This window comes from Mus musculus, chromosome 9 (assembly GCF_000001635.26).
Source record: "Mus musculus strain C57BL/6J chromosome 9, GRCm38.p6 C57BL/6J".
NCBI classification, from domain to species: domain Eukaryota; kingdom Metazoa; phylum Chordata; class Mammalia; order Rodentia; family Muridae; genus Mus; species Mus musculus.
Window position 1 is genome coordinate 65,778,976 of NC_000075.6, and position 16,651 is coordinate 65,795,626.

The 16,651-nt window shown below is 42.5% G+C and overlaps 1 protein-coding gene across 1 annotated transcript in view; it reads right to left on the bottom strand.

Annotated features, from left to right (window-relative positions):
* The window catches only part of Zfp609 (zinc finger protein 609), a 135,987-nt gene that overhangs the window by 87,398 nt on the left and 31,938 nt on the right, over positions 1-16,651 (bottom strand). Inside the window, exon 2 of the mRNA NM_172536.3 lies at positions 15,647-16,520. Coding sequence (NP_766124.2) covers positions 15,647-16,393 — 747 coding nt within the window. The 5' untranslated portion in view covers positions 16,394-16,520. The remainder of the gene's footprint in view (positions 1-15,646; positions 16,521-16,651) is intronic.

A 16,651-nucleotide genomic window follows, 5' to 3' on the forward strand; every position in this document is an offset into this window, starting at 1 on the left:
CAATGACAACTATCCCTGGTGGGTGATAAGCCAGTCATTTTAGGTGCAAGTGCTAAGATTTGTTAATTATTAAAAATAAAGACAAACTGGGACCTGGTAGGGTAGGAGGCAGTAGTGTTGGGCATTCTAATAGTGGAGAATGAGTATCTGAAAATAAATTTTGATGCTTCTTTTAATTTTAAAGATTTGTTTTGGTCTTGTATGTGTGTGTTTGTGGAAATCTGGGGCCCACAAAGAGGAGATCCTCATGTACATCAAGTGGCACACATCATGTGTACCTACCTCAGTGTAAAGGTAGTTGGTTAGTAAATGCTGTGGCTGGGCAGCAGCAAGAGAAAGGTGGGACTTGAGATGGTGTGAGGGGTCCGAGGAGAAACGGGAGGGGAGGAAGGACATGGAGAAAGGAGGAGCCTGCCATGAGGCCAGAGGGATCATGAGTGTGTGACCAGGAGAAATGGGCCCTGAGGACAAGGAACAAGGGACAAAACCTGCCCAATCTAGGTTTATAACTTGTAAATAAAATACCAGGTCTGTGTGTTTTTTTATACAGGCTATTTAGAATACAGTATTCTTTTTACACCGCAGACCAGCCTGGCCTCAAACTCACAGCGACCCGCCTGCCCCTGGCTCCCAAGTGTCGGGATTAAAGGTGTCCAGCAGATAAATATTTTTAAAGATATTAACATTTAAAAAATTCTTTTTATTTATGTATATTTGTGTTGCCTGCTTTTCTGTGCCTGCACCATGTGTGTACAGTGTCTGTATGGAGGCTAGAAAGGGCATCGGATCTCATTGACTGGCTCTCCATGTGGGTACTATGAAGCAAGCATAGGGCTTCTCCAAGAGTAAGTACTCTTAAGTGCTGAGTCATGTCTCCAGCTCAGATTTTTTTTTTTGAGACAGGGTTTCTCTGTGTAGCTCTGGCTGTCCTGGAACTCACTCTGTAGACCAGACTGGCCTCAAACTCAGAAATCCACCTGTCTTTGCCTCCCAAGTGCTGAGATTAAAGGCGTGCACCACCACGCCTGACCAGCTCAGATTTTATATTTTATGATGGTAATGTTCTGAACAGTGAGTTGAGGAGGCAGTATTGCTGTGTAGGGTGGCAAACACCTGTAATCCTGACACTCTAAAAGACGAGGAAGGAGAACCATGAGTCTCAGGTCTGTGTAGCAATGCTGATGGGAACAATTTGTACTTCATGTCATCTTAGTACTATGTTTCACAGTCACCACCACTGTTTGTGATTCTTTAGCTGTTTAGCATCACAATTCCTCCAGACCACCCCACTTTATTCATTGGAGGTGGGGGGAGTGGAGAGAGAAAGAAAAAGGAAAAAAAAGCCATAAAACATCTCCAAGGTTAGCTCAGTGGCAGTGTTTGGGCAGAATGTGAAGGCCCTGAGTTCAATATGCATTTACCCTCTCCCACATACCCACAAAAAGGAAAGCAGCTTCCTTTTACAAACGCTAAGGAGCTACTACCTAGGACTAGCAGATACCTGGGACATGCTTGAAATTTGCAGTTCTGGGAAAAATTTTGTGCTTTAGCCAAATTGCTCCCCCAGCTGATGCAAACTCTGATTGTCTTTCCCTGTGGCAATACTACATTATACCACACTTAATCTTAGAAATTGGGAGCTGGGCGTGGTGGTGCACACCTTTAATCCCAGCACTCGGGAGGTGGAGGCAGAGGCAGGCGGATTTCTGAGTTCAAGGCCAGCCTTGTCTACAAAGTGAGTTCCAGGACAGACAGGGCTACAAAGAGAAACCCACTTGAGATAATTGGGACTCTGTCACAATGACAAAACATGGGAAGTTTGAGGCCACCCTGAATTGCAAGAGACTTTGTCTCAAAAAATACTAGAGAGGGTGAGAATGAGAGAGAATAAGCAACCGCAATAGCGTGGGCCTTATCTAGCCATTAAGTGTACACCACCTGGACCAGATGGGAGACCTGATCATCTTTTAACCTAACCAGGTTTCCATTCCTCTTTGCTTTTCTTTTTAAACGTGGGTTTGTTGTTTCTGAGTGTATTTATGAGTACACATAGAGGCCAGAGGTCCTTGGTGTTTTTTGGTTTTTTGTTTGTTTGTTTTTTGTATTTTGAGAAAAGTCTCATTAGGACCCGGGCTTGCTGCTGACTAGGCTAGCTGGCCAGCCAACCCCAGGATCTACCTGTCTCTGGCTTCTTCAGCTTACCTGGCAAGCACTTTATTGACTGAGCTATCATGCCAACCCACTATGCACCTCTTATTACACAAGTATTACTTGTGTTAGAAAAAAGTCTAGACTTTATGGATACATATTATCCATCAGCACTGTTCTCAAACACAAAGCCATCTTTTTAAGAGACTGAAACAGAAAATAATCGCTTGTCTTAAAGCTAGAGAAAAAACTGCTTTATGGAGTCAGTGTGTTACACTTCACCATGTCATTACCCTGAGTAACTCTGAAGGCCACGTCCACAGAGGATATCTCAGTCTGACTTTACCACCTGGCATTTGTAGGAGATGGGAAGGAACAAGAACTACTAGAGGGGGGAAAAAGTGTCAGCCTTTTTCTAAGACTGTTTGATTTCAAATCCCTACGTTCTCAATCCAAGCACATATGTATAATCAAAACGAGAAATGCCTTATGGCATGCTTTGTCTAAAACAGACATTCTACCAGATGTTTAGGAGTCTGCAGAGTGGTAGAACTGATCTGCTCTAACGTGGTGTGTACAAATGTGTAGTCACTTTGTGTGATAATTTCCACAGCCACACAACTGCCAATTTTCAGTGGTATGTATGATACATTTGAAATACCACAAAAATCTTTTTAAAAATGCATCAGGAGAATAGAATGAATACAAATTTTAAGAGTAAAACTAATATACATACTAGTGCTAAAAGCTGTGTTTTAAATTTCATTGTACAAGGATGTTAATTTTGCCAAAATATCATTCCACAATATTTTAAAATGACTTCACAGTATATTTAGGTATTTGTTCATCTTTGCTAATAACTGAATTCTTTTTTAAAAAAGAATTTTTTTTTTAAATTTATATGAGTACACTCACTGTAGCTGTCTTCAGACACACCAGAAGAAGGCATCAGATCCCATTACAGATGGTTGTGAGCCACCATGTGGTTGCTGGGAATTGAACTAAGGACCTCTGGAAGAACAGTCAGTGCTCGTAACCACTGAGCCATCTCTCCAGCCCAATAACTGAATTCTAATCACTCCCCCTTAAGTAAGACACAGTCTCAGCAGTGAACCAGGCATGGTGGTGCATGTCTGGAATCCTTGAATTTGTGAGGCTGAGGCAGAAGGATTAGGAGTTCAAGGTCATCTTCCTTTACATAGGAAATCCAAGGCCAGCCTGGGCTACATGAAACCCCTGTGTAAAAACCAACCAAACAAAAGCAAACAACCCCAAAGCAAACAAACAAAAGATATACTAGTAGAAAATGATTTATAATGCAAAACATTTACATTTCTTCTGGACTTCAAAGGAATTATATTTCTAAGGACAAAACAAAAACACTAAGAGAAAAAGGATTTCTGCTCTTTCTTTGACATAATATTTATCTTCCTAAAGCAGCACACTTAGTTTAAATATGTCCAGAAGTAGACTCAGGCAGAAATAAAGTTTTAATTTTTAGTAGCACTCTTTCATTTCAGAATGTCACAAACTCCCAGGGAACATTTTTGTCCATAATAAGTGCAAAAAATACAATCACTAACTAACATATGGAAAACAAAAAACAAAAAACAGAAACCCTGATTTTGGTTCAGCAATAAATTTTGATTATCTTAATCTGTTTTATTCTCTTTAGTCTACTTTTACAAAAATCCCAAATTGCTACATTGTGGCAAACAGATCCAGCTGTAAGGATTTCCTTCAGCTGTGTTGATGCATCGACCTATAACCCTTGCATTTGGGATTAAGTTTGAGGCCAGTCTGGATTACATATAATGCTACAACAAACAACAGAGCAATGAATTAACTTCAAATTGATTTGTTCTAAAGATGAATAAGTAAAGCTGGTGTAGATATTAGGCCTTAAGGTGTTTTTACACATTTTCAGAAATTCAGTATTTCTCCTACTAATGATGAAATTGCAAACCCAGCTTCATCCTAACTGTATTCCTAAATGCCTGGCCCTGTGCTGTCTAGATCAAGTGCTGAAAGGGGCAGTTGGATAGGAATCTGGAATATGCTGTAAGAGCATCAAATAACATCCAAAGCACAGTGGGCAGCCCATCTGGAAATGGCAAAGGGAACTCTGATCTGAAAGTTCATTCGCTGCGGTCAGGGACGTTACTATGAGATTGCATCTTTTAGTAACATCAGAAGCTATTATACCCATGAAGTGTCACCAATATGACTGTCCAAATGTGAGCTGAACAAGGAGGACCAATGAACAAACTGGACAGGGAAATGCCCTCAAGGATTCAACCCTTCACAAACCCTAGGCAGCTGGGTAAAGCTGGGAGTGGGTGGGGTGGTCCTCCCCAGGAAAGACCAGTCCTCCTCAGAAAGGGCACACCAACTGGTTGTTCAGTGCCAAATGGACAGCTCTGAAAACATACATATATTGTATGGACTCAACAGGTATATTTAGGACTACATATGTTTATAAATACATACATACACACATACACACACATGCACATGCACGCAATAACAACCTGTGGAAAAAAAGAGACACAAATATGAAGGAGAGCAGGGAGGGCTTGAAGGGACAAATGATGCAATTAGATCACAATCTCAATTATACAATATAGTGAAGAACCTACATAGAATGCTTCCCCAAGAATAATGGGTTTTAACACAGTGGAACATTAAAAGCCCCAGCAGGAATGTGGCCTAAATTGAGAAGCACTCAGACTTCTGCAGCTTGAATACTAACCTGTCCTAGCTATGTTACCTTGACTGGTGCAAGGTAAATGTGTTTTGTCTCTCCTTTTTACAGCATTGTGCAGCTTTCCCTGACACCTAACTCAGTGCACTGCTGAGTCCCTGAAAATGAAGAAACATACCATCCAGAAATGCCAGCTCTGAGCTGAGTGACCTGGGTACCAGTGTATGAAAACCTTAAGGAGTCTCTTGCCAAACAAAAATAGAATCAATCTAGACAGGAAAATTCATCAAGTCCTTATACCTACAACTACAACTCACCTTAAGTGTCAAAGCAATTAGAGAGTTTCCCAGAAAAACTGTCCTCTCTCAGTGGACAACACATGCTCCAAACTCAAGAGGGAACTGCTTAAGGCCTGACTTTGCATTCTCTGAAGCTAGTGAAACTTTACAAAAAGGAGTATCCTGACACTCATGCTTCTGGACTGTTCATGCTGCCTGCGCTAATTCTTCAGAGGGCTGAAGTCAGCGGTAGACATGGGGTGTGAAAGCCTGGGGACCTGAATTTGACCCCTGGGACCCACATGAAGGTAGAAGGAGGGAGCCAACTTGATAATGTTACCCTTTCACCGTCACTTGTGCATCATGGTGTACAGAGCAGTGCACACATGTGCTCACACATGCCCACACACACCCAAGTAAATAATTTTTATTAAAGGATCATGCTATCTTCATTTCAAATCTAAGAAATAAATTTCAGGACTTAAACACCAAACAAACTGGTTTGAAAGGAAACTGTTATGAAAGAGCTATGGTTCTTCCACGTGATCTCTACCAAAAGGAGTCCAAAACACTGAGAAGAACTAAATTGACCAAATACCAACCTAAACCACAATAGCTCCAAGTGTTCTGGATTAATCTCTCCCTTAAGCTTCCTTGGACATTAGTAAGAGTTGCTGTATTGTTCTACGTATTATAAAATGGATACTTGCTGTGTATTTCAGGCAATAAACTTTCCAGGTCTTTCTCTTTAATTTCATAAACATCTTCGATCACTATATCTCAGTTAGGAATAATACATTAGAAACAGGTTTTTTGGGTGTGTGGGGGAGGAGGCGGGGGAAATAGGTCTTGCTGTGTTGCCCAAGTTGGTCTCTAACCTGGAGCTCAAGGGATCCTCTGACCTCAGATGAGACCCTAGGTACAGACTTACAATATTTAAGTATTATGCTGAGCACTTAACTTCCTTATCTTGTTTAAACTTCACGGTGATTTTAAGAGGTGATGGTTTGCATCACAGTTGATGAAGGGGAGGCTTAAAAAGGTAGTATTCTGAGTTTTTCTTCTGTTCCTAAAGTCCTAAACCCTAAATTGGTGAGATGATTTGGGAAAGGCCCGGCTTGACTGGAGTTTAAACCCTACAACCTACTCGATCGATATAAGGAGGACCAAGATAGCCGAGCAATGGTGGCGCATGCCTTTAATCCCAGCACTTGGGAGGCAGAGGCAGGCAGATTTCTGAGTTCGAGGCCAGCCTGGTCTACAGAGTGAGTTCCAGGACAGCCAGGGCTACACATAAAAACCCTGTCTAAAAACAAAACAAAAAAAAACAAAAACAAAAAAAGGAGGGCCAAGATGTTCAGTGAACATTACTCACGCATACCTCAAATACAATAAAAGTAAAATATGTTTTAAGTTCCAAACCCCTAGATAATCCCTCTAATTTGGAGCATCTCAATTTGTCAAAGAAGACAAAAGATAATCTATACAACACATAAAAAAAAAAAAACACATCTATAGTCAAGGGTTAATTTTTATTCTTTTAAAGTTTTTGGCAAATTTTATTTTCACTTAAAAATCTTAATTCTTGCGGAGGGGGGGGGAGGGGGGTGGCGGGGTGGTGCACGCCTTTAGTCCCAGCGCTCGGGAGGTAGAGGCAGGCAGATTTCTGAGTTCGAGGCCAGCCTGGTCTACAAAGTGAGTTCCAGGACAACACAGAGAAACCCTGTCTTGAAAAACCAAAAAAAAAAAAAAAAAAAAAAAAAATTCTTAATTTATATGTATGTGTGTGTAATAATGCATGCAATGCTCATGGAGTTTTACAAAACTGAAATTACATACAGATGGTTGTGATGAAACATGGGAGTGCTGGCAAGTGAACCTTGATCCTCTGCAAAAGCAAGTGCTTTTAACAGATAAGCCATCTCTCTGGCCCCGAATTGTCACTTTTAAGAAGAAAGGGACAAATAATGTTGGACCTGAAACTTGAGTATCAGTCAATAGGAGAGCTGATGTTTGGGGGAAGGGGGTTGTTGCTTCTTTAGATAAAGGGTCTACTACAAAGGTTTATCTTGAACTCTCAAGCTCCGGCCCCACCAGCCTTAAGTGTTGGGATCACAGATATGCGCTGCCACAGCAGGGAGGAAATGCAATGCTAAAATGCAAATTGTGAAAAATTGAGCCTAAGGGTTACTGGGAGCCCTGGTTGAAGTCTGACAGTGGAGTCTTTATCCAGCCACCAAAAGCTACTGATGCTAAAAGAAATGGTGACTTTCATTCTCACCTTAGTTAGCACTTCATGTGGAACTGTTCGATAGAGTACTTTCAAAAGAAAAACACTAAGGGTTTAAAAAATACTTCCAGGGTCTAAAGGTTAAGGGATTTCCCACCCTCTCTTCCTTTCCTTTCCGAGTTCAAAAAGGTACCACTGGCCATGAAGATTCAAGAACAAGAAAGAATTCCAGAAATATACACGTACATAACGGAAAAACCCTTTTACCATCTTGATTTTCCCTCATTCCGGGGAAAACAAAACAAAACACCTTTCTTGTTGGTCTTTATAGCTAAAAGAAAAAAAAAAAAGAGGCCATTTTATTATGCCAACCACCATAATAGAGACACATTCTTTAAGATCTATTATATTTTTTATTTTTATTTAGGTGTTAAGTGTCTCTGTGAGTGCCAGACATGTGTAGTACTGGTAAAGCCCAAAAGAACGTGTTAGATCTCTGGTCGCTGGGGTTATAAACGGTTGTAAGCTGCTTGACCTAGGTGCTGGGAACGTAGGTCCTCCACAAGAACAGCAAATACTCTTTAAACTGTTGAGCCTTAACTCTCTAGACCCTTTAAGTATAATTTTACCCTATAAATAGACATTTTCTAAGTGCTCTAAATTACCCTCCTACTCTTCCAGCAGTCTGTCCTCTGCCTCGTGCTGAGACAGATCTGAAGTCCAAGACAACATAAGCACTGACACACCAGTATCCAAGAATGAATAACTTCAGGGAAAAGCGTTTGATACACATGTCTCCTCAGATAGCCAAGGACATTTCTTATGTGGGTGCTCTCATCCATGACTAAACTGTATCAAGAGTAATATATTTTAAAATATTAATATGGCCTGGCACCTTCCTGATGCTAATTTTTCCAAGCCCACACAAATGGTACAACTGGGAAATTAGCCGAGGAGAAAAGCAATCTTCCCTCTGCTCTCTACCTTCAGACACTCCTCCTCCATACCACTGCCGTGTACAGAATCAATTCTATACAAATGCAGAGATAAAACATGCTCACACACACAAATAACTCTCAGCAGGATCTAAAAATCAAAGCCTAACCCCATGGTTTTTAAGTGAGCAAGTCCAATTTCCTTCTTTGTAGCTCTTGACACTTGCTGGCGAGAAGCCGTCTGGATTTTTTTCTGCCTTGTTCCTGCACCAGAAGGCTCTGCACTACAGGTCAGAGGATGATAAGGAAATGAACAGTGTAATTTCCAAGGCCTCTGAACACAGCCCTGTCAGCAGCTCTGGAGGCAGGTTACTCAAGCATGGCTTGAAGAGTGCAAACCACAGAGAGGAGGTCTCAGGCAGTCAGCAGTGGCAGATCTCAGCTGTGTGTGTTATTGCCACCTCTAGCCTGAAAGCACAAGCCTGCTGCCTCTCTAGATAAGCCCCGCTGGTAAAAAGCTCTTGTACCCAAATGGCAAAAATACAAGTTCACATCAGGGGAGGAAAATTAGGGACTAGGACTTAGATTTTATTTTCCTTTGCATGCTTATGTAGCAACAAAAGCACCGCTCTTCCATGCTCTGCCATGAGACTGTATATGCTGGCAGACCCACAGCAACGTCCATCCAGCACACTCAACACCACCCCAGGGTTGCAGCCAATTCATACGAAATCTGAAGTACAACTAGGCTGCTTCAATCTCTCTGAATCTTGTTTTTGGTCTTCTGAGGCTTTAGAACATAGCACCAGCATGCAAATTTCCCAGCCCAGGTTTGGAGCTTCTCCTGGGCACAGTGATGAAAGTCTTAGCCAACATGTTCATCTGTTACTGACAGGCTTTCTTGTGCAATAAACTGTTATAGTTCAGACCATCATTGCCTAGGACAGACTGACACATATTTTAAATAAAATAATTTTTTTCTAATCGTTACTAAATGCTTCCTATGTATTACATAATTTTCTCTGACTTAACTAATGTAATTTTTTGTTTTGTAAACAAAATCTTCCTATGTAGCCTTAGCTGTCCTAACTTCCCATATGGAACAGGCTGGCCTTGAACCCAAGAGATTTGCCTGCATCTGCCTCCCAAGTACTGGGATTAAAGGTGTGTGCCATGATGCCCAACAACTAATTTAATATTGCAATAACCAATGTGTAGACTAGTAAAGATCAGTTAGGTAACTAGCTCAAGATCACTCAGTTCACAAGCACAGAGCTGAGAAACTCCCAACAGTCAGGCTGCAGATCACATTCTTTAAGAAGAAAAGAAAAATTAGAAGGGGGGGGGTAGGATGGGAATGTGTGTACATCTGTGTGTCTGTATGTGTGCACATATGCATTTGTTAAGGTCAGAGGATAATTTGAGAGAGTCAGCTTTCTTCTGACGTATGGGTTCTGGGAATCAAACGCAGGTCATTAGAGTTGGCAGGGATCCCTAACCTGCTAAGCCAGCCATGCTTTCACTTCCCAGAGTACATTCGTAATCACAAAATCATGTAAGACTTGATGTGAAATTTACATTCAAGTTGGTCTTAAAATCAGAAATGGTTTCGAAAATGTACCCCACAAAGAAAATGTACAAAGGTTCACAAAATCTTTTTACTTCAAAGTCAAGATCTCTGGGCCCTTATCCCAAAAACGTATGCAGTAGATGTGGTGTAGGGTCAACAATCTACACTTAAAAAAACCAAACCAAACCAAACCAAACCAAAAACCTGTTGTACACTTGATTTGTACCTAAGACTGCATCACAGTACAAGTAGAGGTCAAAGAACAATTTTCTGGAGCCAGGTCTTTTCTTCCATTGTAAGGTTCTGGGGAGTGGGTGGGATATGTGTGTGAACTTAGGTAGTGAGGTTCTGTTGTCGAGAGCTTCACCTGCAAGGCCATCTTGCCAGTCAACAACCCTCCCTTGAAAGACATCCTTACCCAGGTTCTATGCACTTTTAGGAGCTCTACTTTACTTGGTAACTGTTAGCTCTTAGAAAGAAAAGACCATCTCTTCTTTACCTAGAATCTAAGGTACAGCCATTTGATATACGAAATAAGCCAACGGTATCCATGGGTCAGTAAGAGGGTTCAGCAAGCAAAGGCGTCTGTCCCAGGCCTGCGGACCTGAGCTTGATCCCTGGACCCATATGGTTCAATGGAGAACAACTATGACAATTACAAATTCATTAAGAAATCTAGAGTAGGGCTAGAGAGATGGCTCAGTGGTTAAGTGCACCAACTATTCTTCCAGCGGCCCTGAGCTCAACTCCCAGCAACCACATAGTGGCTCACAACCATCTGTAATGGGATCTGATGCCCTCTTCTGGTGTGTCTAAAATAACATTAAATAAATAAATAACATAAACATAAAATAAATAAAACAATCTAAAAGAAAAAAAAAGACAGGGTTTCACACTAAAAAAAAAAAAAAAGAAACCTAGAATAATACATACTACATCATTTAGTGTTCAAGAGGCTGGAAAGACGGTTCGGTGGATAAAAGCATTGGCTGTAAAAGCACAAGAACCTGTTCTGGACCCCAGCACCCTTGGAGCACAGAGAACCAAGCATGGCTCTGCATACACCTACAACCTCAGAGCTGTGAAAGAAGACAGAGAAGTGAGAGGCTTGCTACCTGCCAACCTACACTCCAGAGTCACAGAGAACACTAGAGCAGAACACCTGACTTTCAAGTGCACACAGGCACACATGCCACACTCTGCTTGTACAGAAAAATCATGGTGTTAAAAAAACCGTAGCTTTAACCAGGTGTGGCATGATAGCTCATACCTATGAGCCCATGACACAAAGGCCCAGACTCAAAAACAAAAATCAGACAATATCTCCCAAACAATAAATCAAAAACCTAGCTTCCATACTAGCCTTTGTTATAATCCAAGAAAGCCTGAGAAAGTCACATGACCTTCACAGTCTGGAGGAAGCTTCCTTTCTCAAAATGGGGAAATTGAACAAGACAATCTTTCTCTAGACTTTCCATGAATGACACCACCCATAAAGAAAATAAGAGCTGCTGAATAAAAATAAATCATGCTTGTGGTCAGACAATGCAACTTGGACCCACAGAAGAATCAGCTTTTTATTTTTTCAGTGAAGGAAAATGCTTGGGGACATTTGGCTAGGCTGTCAATAACTGAGGAAAGAGCAACAAGTCAGGAGGAAGGCATCAGGAAAGCCTGAGACCACTGGGAATAACAAACCTGACCTAGATTGGCTAATGAGGAATGGCAACACAAAAGAAATGACTTAGAAGGCATAAACTAGAATGGGAAACCAAGGGCAAAGGAAGACGCTCTTAAAACACATTTACTGTAGAAACCCATAATCTGAAGGCAAGAAAGCCAGGAACACCCTGAACAGCACGTTTTCTTGTACGCTAAACTAACGAGGGAAGTCAGAGAAAGGCAAGTAAAGCCCAGTGAAAGCAACCTTAGCTGACACCAGCACTGCCAGCTGAGTGTACGGTTCCCACCTTTAACATCAAAAGCAAGTGCTAAGGAAAAGGAAGCTTGGGAGTGCAGAATTAGACCCTAATCACTAGAGCTGACTAGGTACCTTATACAACTTGGAAAAAAAGTATTTTCAATAAACGCCTTATCCGGAACTCCTGGACAGACACCCTGACAGTTAGCACCGACAGATAACACTGTCTTGTTTGTGAATTCCTTTCTCCTTGCCTGTCAGAGGGGTGTCAGAGGGGTGAGCTCAGAGCATCAGACAGGAATCTACCTCCTCCATGCATCTCCTATTCCATCCTCAACCTAACAACCTATCAATCAAGCCAAAAAGCAAGGAAGCAGACAGAGGCCAGAAGCTCCACGGCCTTTCCTTGACATTATTACCTTTCCCATCTCCTCAGGGGTGTTCAACAGCTCAGGGCAGCAATGGCTCCTAAGAGCCATTTCAGTCTCTCCAGGGAACTCTGCCAAGAAGGTGTGTTAGAGCAAACCCTGATTTCATGAAGGGAAATACACATGCTCGGCTGACAGAAATCCCTCAGTAGCAGTGCCAGACACTTAGTTTGATAGAGAAAGTCCTGGGGTAGGGATTTTGAATATTCAACCCCTGATTAGCTAGTGCTCAACATGGGACAATTCGAACCAATATCACAGACTCCTCTTCTATTTGGAAAAGTGGTGGGTGGGGGCTGGAGAGATGGCTCAGCGGTTAGAGCATTGTTGCTGAGTACCCAATTTCAGTTCCCAGAACCCACACTGCAGCTAAGAACTATCTGCAACTTCAGTTTCAGAGACTCCAACGCCTCTTCTGGCCCCTGAATACATGTACATAGACACATATCAGGCAAAACACCCATTTACATAAAATAAAAATAAATAAACGTTGCGGAAGAAAAGAAAAGGCAGCGTGGAATACAGTGCTTTAATCAAGATAGCTTCCAAATTTTTAGTTTCCCGTCTTCATGCTAGCTTCCAGCTTGATTACATCACACACGTTTTTTGCTTTTTGGGTTCTGTTGATTGTCCCTACAAAAAGTAACATTCCAAACTAGTTATCTCAGAGGCAAGCCCATATTTCAGGGGTTTCAAAGACTCTGCTTGCAAACTAAATTACAACACTAATCAACACTCTGAGAGCAGCTATTGTATGCAACACCCTGGGGTTCCAAGTTCTTAAAAGCTGATGCTTCCTGAAAAACTGCTAACCTTTTCCTTCTTATCTTCCTCTCCCTACCTCTCTGCTCTGCCATCAGATCAAGCCTGTGCATTCCCACCAGCCACCATTCCCAGACCCTTGCCTTTCTTTCACTTTGCCTGTCCCTCTTTCCATTCCAGAAATGCTTGTTCCTTGCAAAGTGTGCTTGTCTCCTAGCAACTTCCAAACATTTACTTAAATATTTTATTAACCAAAGACAATATGGTAAAGCATCTCTGAGCAACTGTATCCAACTGAGGTTCTAGAGTACAAGGTAAGGAGTGTTAAAAAGCAGACTCAGCCAGGTAGGTGCTGTATGCTAGTCATTCCACCAATACAGAGGCAGAGGCAGAAGCAGAGGCAGGAATACATCTCAAGTTCAAGAATAGCCTGGTCTAGCCATGTAGGTGTACTCCTTTAGACCCAGCACTCTGAGTTTAAGACCAACTTGATTTACAAAGAGAGTTCCAGGACAGCCAGGGCAACACACAGAAACCCTCCCTGTCTTGGAAAAGAAAACAAAGCCAACCAACCAAATAAAAAATAATAAACTTGGCCTATATAGTAAGTTCTAGGCAATCCAGGATTGTAAAACTGGATATGTATTGGGGGAAAAAAATCACAACAATAAACAAATAAATAAATAAAATTGTGCTTATGGTAACATTGAACTGCACAACAAGTTGTATGACTCTCAATACTTCCCAGAAATTAGTTTTCCCAAAATATGAAGCACCTTTTTTCCTCCCCTTTTATTTCTTATTTGACTGCTCCATTTGTAGTCTACCAGGGAGGCAAAGCTTATGTCAAAGTTACAATAAGGGGCAAAGCTCCCTAGCACCAAGATGGAACAGCTAAAAGTATAGTGTCTTTCAGGCCACCCAAACAATCTATGCACCTACACAAGAGAAAATAGACTCCTTAGAATAAGTCATGGACACTGAGACTTAAATCTAATATGTACTTAAACAGTCGTAATCCATTCACCACAGACTACAACTGAATTTAGAAGATTCTAACACAAGTATTCTAAAAGATGAGAAATGAAGAACACCCTCGGAGGTACCCTTCCACACAGAACAACGATTGTGAACATGGATACATGGCAAGGACCTCCTGAAGCAGATGTAGGGAACAGTCTAATGAACCTGGAACAGTAGCAAGAACTCCTGGTACTCCAGGCCTCTTTAAAACAGCATTACCCATCTGCACCCCAGAGAAAATGGCAAATCACAGCCAGCACAGGATGAACCATGCCAATTACCAGCTGGAACTCGACTCTACCGAGGTGGACTACAGCATCTGCCACCCAAACACAGGCAGCCTCTCTGGCAGCTGCCACTGGCAAAAGGGAATCAACCATTGTGTTATATAATGGGAAAAAAAATCACAGCCCTGCTACCGAAAACACCCAGATGTTGCTAAAAGCTACAGATGTGCCAGAGGCAAAGACCAAAATACCTATAGCAAAGAAAACACAAGCTACTACCTACCAAAATCCAGGCAATAAGAGAGCACCACCACCCATATATATATATATATCTCCAGTCTTTATTTATTAACACTTATATTTGGAAATAGGTATTCCCTGCTGCAACTGATGTAATTACAGAGAAATCAATTTATGCCGCATCTGCTGTGATCAGCTGAATGCACAGGGCGAGCAGAGCAAAGCAGAAAATCAAGAGCCAAAGAACAGCTCACCACCAGACCAGCTGCTTTGTAGGAAAATGTAGGCTGCTCAAGTCTGTGGCAGCCTGATCTGACCCTAGACTGGAAACTATTCTACTGTAGTTCTACAAGCTTTATTTCCTGAAGCATCAGCTAAGATCGCTTTCCCCAGGGAGGGAAGCAGTCCTACTGCCTCCTGGGGTTGCAGGCACCTATGCTTCCACATCAAGCAGAAAGGGAGGTATTTGGCAGCAATAAAACCACCAAGAGACTTTTGATTTCTGATGGTTGCAGGAGATAACTGGCAGAGAGCAATACTTTCAGGGGCCAAAGAATATTCTAGGCCAAACTTTCAAAGCTACCACAGTAACCCACAATGCCTGATTAAGTGCTGCCTAGTATAGTCAGTACCTCCTGTCCCTTGTTTTCTAGACTGGTATCTTTATCACTTTGTTTTTGGTAGCCACCAATAGAATCCTTAGCAGATACACCATGACAATGAACTCTTTGTCCTGCCATAGACTCAGCAGTACCATTTACCCCACTAAGAACATCATTCAGGTTGAACATGTAACCAAAGCCTTTTACATTTATCAACCATCATGATCCTGATGAGGAGATTTCAGCCAAGCAGGAAATCACATGAAGATTTAATGTCAGCATCTAGCAACAAGTGTCTTGACATGTGACAATAATAAGGTGTGAGAAAATTCACTCTACCAAGTAGCTGATCCCCAAACAGAAATTGTATTCCAAGAGGTCTGTGCCTGCTGCAAATGAGTCTGTAGGGAATTCTCTAATTTGGAACAAAATCACATTATCATTACCAGCTGCTCTGACCTTGTAATTGGTCATTACCCACAAACTAACGAGCCTCCCACAGAGTGCACACAGCATTTGGCGGTTAGTCCGGGGCAGTTCTGATGGGCAGTGGGCAGCCAGATCTGGCCACCGCTTACCTTTTCAGACTTGACTTTCTTTAGTGGCCGGCACTCATTCTCCCCTTCCTCTGGCTCCGGCTTAGTTCCCAAAGGATTGAGCGCTGCCCCAGGTTCAATAGCTATACTCCCAAGCGGCTCCACGGTTCCTGTGTCCATCCCTGCACTTCCATCATACTGACTACCCCGTCCTCCCAAGGGAACTGGCTGGAGGACCCCAGGATCCTTTTCCGAACAAGTCCCCACGCCTTCACTTCTCTCCTTCTTGCCCTTAGATGAGCTGTTCTCCTTTTCCTTTTTGGAGCCAGCTACACTGCGTGACGCCTTAGCAGCCTTCTCTGAGCCCTTGGGAGCAACAGCAGCAACCAGGCCTCCCGCACTGGCACCATCTCCTGCGCGACCCTGCACCTCTTTCTTGCTGGCTGCTCCCTCACTTGGAGAGAACAAGGAAGTCCCTGGAGTGGGCTTGCTAGCGTCTTTGCCACTCTTACTCCTTTTGGATTTTGATTTGCCTTCCTTCCCTTGAGGACCTGGCACTGGGGTGACAAACTTGATGTTGTCTGGTAGTGTGGCCACAGCATTGGGGGCTGGTATCCCCACCTCCTTGGAGCCTGACATTTCCAGTTTCTGCTGGTCCTTTTCCAGATCGGCGTCCAGGTCGATGATGAGGTTCCCTACTCCAATGTCCCATTCATCCCCACTGTCGTATGTCTCAACCGGGTTTGCATCCACTCCTTTCCCTCCGCAGGCTCCACTGCTCAAGGACATCTTAGAGTCAACGTCCCACCTCAAGGTTCAAGGCTCTTCCTTGCCCCCAGCTTTCCTATTTTCAGCTTCAGCTACGTTCTCAGACCTGCCTCCTTGGTCAGAACATGTCCAGTGGACAACATCATTGCTGGAAAAAGAAAATGTTAAAAAGCTGTTAAAGAAAACAATACAGGCAAGGAGATAGCCTGAAATAAACTCCTAATACAAGCTGGACCCTTCCTGTGTGGCTATCATGCCTCAGTGGGCAAGACAAGTTCA